The following is a 7,500-nucleotide window of genomic DNA, read 5'->3' as shown; positions in this document are numbered from 1 at the left end:
ACCGTACGTTTCTATCAGGCCTCGACATCCGAACTATACGGTAAAGTACAGGAAATACCCCAGAAAGAGACGACACCTTTCTATCCCCGTTCGCCATATGGTATGTCTACCCAAAATAAAAACCAACTGTTGTTTTATATACTAATAATAAGATAATAATAATAAGATTAGGATTAAGATTAAGATTTATATATATAAAAAAAATTATTAGAAGATTATAGAAATATTTTTTTTTTGTTCTAATGATTAGTGAGAAAATAAAAAGTTTTATTTTATGTTAAATTAAATAATAATTTTAATAAGATTTTTGTTGTTGTGATTAATATTTTTTTTAGGAATTTACTATTTAGGAAAAAACTATTATTATTATTATTATTATTATTAAATAATAATTATTATTATTATTAAATAATAATTATTATTATTATTAAATAATAATTATTATTATTATTATTAAATAATTATTAATAAATTAATAAATAATTTGTAAATTGTTTGAAAATAATACAATAATTAATAATAATAGCTAACAATTACCGTAATTATATAGTTTATAATATCAATTGCCGGTAATATACTGTATATATAATTGTATAAACACTGTATGAAAAGTATTTATTTATTATTATTATTGATAATTATATCAACAACAAAAAAATCAAATTTAAATCAAAAAATAATTACCAATTTTGATAACATATATATATACCGTTAATTAATATGTTTTTTTTTTAATTCATCTACAGGTGCGGCCAAACTGTACGGCTACTGGATTGTCGTCAACTACAGGGAGGCCTACAATCTGTACGCTGTGAACGGTATACTATTCAATCACGAATCGCCCCGTCGGGGCGAAACGTTTGTCACCCGCAAGATTACCCGATCGGTGGCCAAAATCTATTTGGACGAAATGGACAGTTTCGAGCTGGGCAATCTGGACGCCCGACGCGATTGGGGTCACGCCCGGGACTATATCGAGGCCATGTGGCTGATGTTACAGCCGCCGGAACCCGAGGACTATGTTATAGCTACGGGACAGTCGCATTCGGTCAGGGAGTTTGTCGAACTGGCCTTCAAACATATTGGCCGGGAAATTATGTATGTATTTTAGACATATATATATATAGTTACCGTTACCATAAAATAATGGTATAATTTAAAAAAAAAATAATTACCGGTACTTTATACATACAAACACGTGTGTATATAAATTGTTTATATAAATTAGTTTTTACCCTTAATTAATATTACAATATATATTTTTTTATTTACCTGTAATATACCGGTAATAATTAACATAATACAGTGTATATATATATATATATATATATATATAGAGAGAGAAATTTATAGATATTCATAGATACCTGTATTATGTATTAATTATTACCGGTATATTACAGGTAAATACTATATATATAATATTAATTAAGGGTAAAAACTAATTTATATAAACAATTTATTATACACTTATTTGTATGTATAAAGTATCGGTAATTATTAAAAAAAATATACCATTATTTATGGTAACGGTAACTATATAATTAATATATGATGATAATAATAAATATAAAACATTATTTACCTGTACTATGAATTACCGAAAATATTTTTTTTTATTACAAAAAAAATTATATATATATTTTAATAATTTTTTATTTTATTTATTATTATCAAAAAAAATAAATGTCACATACTTTTGGACGACCCAATTGATTGGACCAATTGATTGATGAATGATTTGAATGGACGGACAGATGGGAAGGAAGTGGTATTAACGAAGTGGCAATAGAGAAGGGGACGGGTATTATACGAGTCAAAGTCAATCAAAAGCATTTTCGGCCCTCTGAAGTGGTAAGTGTCCTCACACATACATACATACACACACACACACACACACACACACACACACAATAAATATAACAATTTTATATATATCAAAGTAAACTACAGTATGTACTTATTGATAGTTGATGACAATTGTTAGATATACAGTGCTTGAATGAGAGAGAGAGAGAGAGAGAAAAAAACTACCGGTGCGATATCGATACCCACCAAACATAATTGCAGCAATAGTTGAAAGAGAGAGAGAGAGAGAGAGAGAGAAAGAGAGCAATTTTGGTGGTCAACCACTTCATACAGTATTCAAGTGGTTGGCGTTAAGAGTCGAAAGAGAGCAAAGAGAGAGAGAGAGAGAGAGAGAGAGATGAGAGAGTCAGTCAGTTAGTAGAGTAGGTATAGGTGTGCGACAGTTTTCCTGGAGACCTAACAGCCCTTGAATGAGAGGGATATATATATATATATATATATATATATATCAATATATAATATATATATATGTATATCACTGATATATCTTTGACACTACTTGAGAGCACCACTTTGGTGGTGGTATACAGAAATGGTAGTTCAATAATACTTATAGTATTTATTTTAAAAATATTAAGGTTTTACCGGTGTGTGTGTGTGTGTCGACTATGATCCCACTCGATGGGCACCCAATGTTTATTTTTGGTGGCTATAGTAAAATAAAAAGGCTACTCAACAACTAATATATATATATATATGAAAGTATAGTGTATTATATGTATATTGAAAAGCCCGACAAAAAAAATGTCGATTATTTTATGGTGAATGGGATTTCAATTTAATACCACTTAAGGGTTAGGGTATTGTTGTAGTTTTTTTTGATACAGTTTTGTGTGTGTGTGTGTGTGTGTGTGTGTGTGTGTGGATACAATTGATTTTTTTTGCTGGGTGAAATCAATATACATTTTTTTATTCACACACACACACACACACACACACACACACACATCAATAAGTAAAAATAATATACAATTAATATATATAATTTATATATATATAATTATATTATTATTGATAAGATAGTTAGTAACTAAAACTATATATATATAACATATAGTTATATATATATAATTAAAATTATATATATTAATATATTTTAAAAATTTTATAGTTTATGTTTGTGTGTAAATAAATAATTTATAAAATTACAAGTTTATAATACAATATACAGTAAATTTAATTACTTATTATATATATATATATATATATATATTGTTGTTGTTGTTGATTAAACTTCACAAAATCTTTGTAATACAATAATAATAATAATAATATAATAAAATTATATATATATATACTGTATATCTATGTTTAGATGGAAAGCATATGATTGTTATGGGGTGTGGGGAGGTATTAAAGTTTTCATCACTATTTAAAAAAAATTATTATTATTTTTTTTTTTTTGGTTCAATCAAACACCAAAACTAAAAACACTTGACATAAACAAATGCCTGTCATCTGAACCAACAAAAAAAAAAAAAAATGTGACATAAATTCCTATACATTCCCAAAAAAATACAGTATATATATATATGCAGTTTTGTGTCTCTTAAAAAACACATACACATTGCACTGGTATTTAAATTTTTTTTTGGGAGAGAGAGAGAGAGAGACCCCACACATACATACAGATAATTATACAAACAATTAGGGAACCATTTAATATTATAATACTGTACTAATATTTTTGTTGTTGATATTATTGGCAAAATGTGTGGCATAATTACTATTTGGCATTTAGTTTAAATTTAAATATATATATATATATATATATATAAAATTATATACAGTATTTTTTGTCATCTAATTGTGTGCTAAATAAATAATAATACTAAATAATAATGATTTAAAAAAAATAAAATTAAACTATAATATTATGAATTGACAATATTTTAGATTATATATTATACATGTATTTTATTTATTATCTTAATTTTGTGTGTGAGCTAAATAATACAGTATATTGTATTAGACATAACTTTAAATTATATATATATATATATATATATATACATATTATTAATAATTTAATAGGAAAAATAGCTAGATAATTTATATAAATTTAAAAATTTAATTAAAAATTTTTGAAATTTACTATAATAATTACTATAACAGCATGTATAATATATATTTAAAATATTAACAGCATGTATTTACAGTAGTTTTTTTGTAGATAATTTAATTAATTAATTTATTATAAACTAATTAAATTATTTTTGCAAAAATATAAAAACAATAATATATTTTGTCATAACACAACATATAGTACAGTAAATATATATATAATATGCAAAAATCTTTACAATATTATACACTATATAATATCAATATAATCACAATTGTTAAATAACGGCTATACTATACTATACTATACTATATATATATACTGTATATAAATATATATATGTTATATATATATATATATATGTTATATATATATATATATGTTTGGGAATTAATTTTGTATTAATTTTTAAGTCCTATTATGGCTAACATCTGTTATTATAATGAAGCGCCGGGTCTTTCCTTATAATAAAGTTATTGTAATATTATGATTGTGTTGTATAACGATTCCCTCCCCCCCCCCAATCTAACCTAACCTAACCAACCAACCAATACTTAACATTATTAAGTGATATATAAAGTATTATAGGATAACCACTTGTCCAGTAATTGTCGAAAACATTGATATGATTTACTTATTTATATGTTTATAAACTTAGATATATAAATACTGTTAGTTAACTATATATTAATAGTTTTATTATAGTTATTAATTAAATCTTTTTTTTTTGATTTTAATGAAATTAATTATAATTAAATTCAAAAAAAATTTTTGTACGACTATTGGAAATTAATTAAAAAAAACTATCTTTATATATATTTATATATATTTTATTATTTTGTAAAAATAATAATTTTTACACAATAACATGATTATTGAATTGTTAACATTAATTATTATAGCTATTTTATATATACAGTAGTGTAATAGTAATAATAATAATAGTATATTAGGCTACTTATTGAAAAATTTTAAGTCATTGATAATATATATATACAAAAATTTTTAGTTTAGTCCAAAAAATAGTTGGTAATCCTATATATCTGTCTATATTTGTATGTGTGTGTGTGTGTGTGTGTGTGTGTGTGTGTGTAAAGTAATACCATTAAATTGTACTGTAGTTTATTATTTAAGCAGCAATTGGTTTTTTTGTGTTGTTGTCAATCCTATAATTTTGATGAACACTTTTGGGTATATATATACTGTATATATATATATATATATTGTCGTCGATAGGCTTAAGTGGCGCACCGACACTAACAATAGGGCCCTCCGGTTGTTATTTTAACTGAGTGTTAGCTAACACTCAGTCACACACACACACACACATACAGACACACAGACACTAACCCTATATAACTATAATATCTATCTATCACTTGCTTTCAAAATACTTTATATATATATATATATATTATACTAGACTTGAATTTCATGATATAATTCTCTCCTATTTTTTTCTGATCCAATACTTGAATATTAATGAGAGTTAGAGAGAGAGAGAGAGAGAGAGAGAGAGAGAGAGAGAGAGAGAGAGAGAGAGAGAGAGAGAGAGAGAGAGAGAGAGAGAGAGAGAGAGAGAGAGAGAGAGAGAGAGAGAGAGAGAGAGAGAGAGAGAGAGAGAGAGAGAGAGAGAGAGAGAGAGAGAGAGAGAGAGAGAGAGAGAGAGAGAGAGAGAGAGAGAGAGAGAGAGAGAGAGAGAGAGAGAGAGAGAGAGAGAGAGAGAGAGAGAGAGAGAGAGAGAGAGAGAGAGAGAGAGAGAGAGAGAGAGAGAGAGAGAGAGAGAGAGAGAGAGAGAGAGAGAGAGAGAGAGAGAGAGAGAGAGAGAGAGTTTAGTGTAGACTTGAATTTGTAAACTACTGTATAAATTACAGTTCAATCTGTACTAAAAAATGGCTTATTTTATATATATATATATATATATGTTTTGTATGTGTAAATCTCCGTTTAATATTACAGCCATATATATTGTTAGGTTATACTGTAGGTTTAAATATACAATACATACAATTGTATAGAGTTTTTACTTATACTGTATATTTAATTTATTTTTTTTAAATAAAAAAAACTATTATACAGTATATATAAGACACATTCAATAAGGATTTTTTTTTTAATATATTTATTTAATATATTGTATTTATATACTATATATATATATTATCACATTTTGCATAAATATTTAAGTTTATTTACAAACATATATTTTTCATGTATAATAACAAATAAATATCAGTTTCAATTCAATTATTACATTTAAAACCAAAGTTATTACAAGTGATAATATAAATGGGAAGAAAAACTTTTTTTTTTAAATAAAATATATAAACAAAATACTTATTATTATTATTATTAGTATTTTCAGTTTATATTTTATTATTTATATATATAATTAATATCAACAATAATAATAATTATAATGTTTAGTTAATTGGTTTTTAGTTTAAACTATTGATATTTTTAGTAAATTTTTATATTCATTGTTTTTTTTAATATACAGTATATAAAACTAACCTATAATAATATTGTTGTATATACACTGTATATTATACAGTACAAGTAATTGTGGTAAAAATCAATTATTAAATATATATTTATATAGTATATACTGTATATAGTGTTTTAATTTAATATTATTTTTATATATATATGTGTGAGTTATATACAATATATTGATATTATATACAAATATACTAAAAATGTAATCATAATTTTTTTTGTTACATGTATTAACAAAATGTAATTTAAAACAAACAAACAAACAAAAAATTATTATTATTATTATTATTATTTGATTGTTAGGATCATCTATTAGGCGACGCAACTAAAGCCAAGACTAACTTGAAATGGACGCCAAAAATATCATTTTTGGTAATCAAAAAAAATTAATTATTTAATTAATTATTACAAATAATTATCTAAATTATAAACATATAATTTTTAATGTATTATTTTTATTAGCAATTGGTTCAGGAGATGGTCGACTCGGATATAGATCTGATGCGCCGCAATCCGACTGCCTGAGCCCATACACATACCTGTGCCCAAACCCTACTGACCCTGAAGTCTACTATACCTTATATATATACAGTATATTATGTATATATATATATTATATTTATCATTCCAGCACTACTTTGACTATTTATTTTTAAAAAATAAATTTATTTTAAGTTTATTTTTTTTGCATATACTGTAGTATATAATTTATATACAGTATATCCTTAAAGTTTATTTATTTAATTTAATTAAATTTGAATCAAATGTACAAGAATCTTTTTTTTGTTATTATTATTATTATTATCCTATAATTAATTGTGTTATTTTTTGCTTGCTTTTTGAACTATTGATATTGTGTTTTAATTTTTTTAATGTAATTTATTTATTTATTTTGTAAGTTATTAATAATAAATTTATATTAATCATGTATTATTAAAAAAAATAATAATAATTACATTTTTTTATTTGTTTAATTACATTAACAAACAAAATTAATATTATTTAAAACAAATTTTATAAATTTATTAATGATATTGTAATACATATTATGTAATATATTATGATTA

General features: G+C 24.0%; 1 protein-coding gene across 1 annotated transcript in view; it reads left to right on the top strand.

The window, feature by feature from the left end:
- LOC128962932 (GDP-mannose 4,6 dehydratase-like) overlaps window positions 1-7,040 on the top strand; it is a 9,132-nt gene extending 2,092 nt beyond the window's left edge. The window contains exons 3-7 of the mRNA XM_054309362.1: window positions 1-100; window positions 747-1,098; window positions 1,758-1,854; window positions 6,737-6,805; window positions 6,896-7,040. The exon at window positions 1-100 is cut by the window's left edge and continues 203 nt beyond it. Of these exons, the coding sequence (XP_054165337.1) occupies window positions 1-100; window positions 747-1,098; window positions 1,758-1,854; window positions 6,737-6,805; window positions 6,896-6,958 (681 nt within the window). The 3' untranslated portion in view covers window positions 6,959-7,040. The remainder of the gene's footprint in view (window positions 101-746; window positions 1,099-1,757; window positions 1,855-6,736; window positions 6,806-6,895) is intronic.
- Window positions 7,041-7,500: the final 460 nt, after the last annotated feature.

This window comes from Oppia nitens, unplaced genomic scaffold (genome assembly GCF_028296485.1).
Source record: "Oppia nitens isolate AA-2021 unplaced genomic scaffold, nextdenovo-longstitch-racon4-pilon3 scaffold6_pilon_pilon_pilon, whole genome shotgun sequence".
In the NCBI taxonomy this organism is placed as follows: domain Eukaryota; kingdom Metazoa; phylum Arthropoda; class Arachnida; order Sarcoptiformes; family Oppiidae; genus Oppia; species Oppia nitens.
Note: the sequence above shows the minus strand (reverse complement) of the source record. Positions and strands in the feature narration are given on the sequence as shown.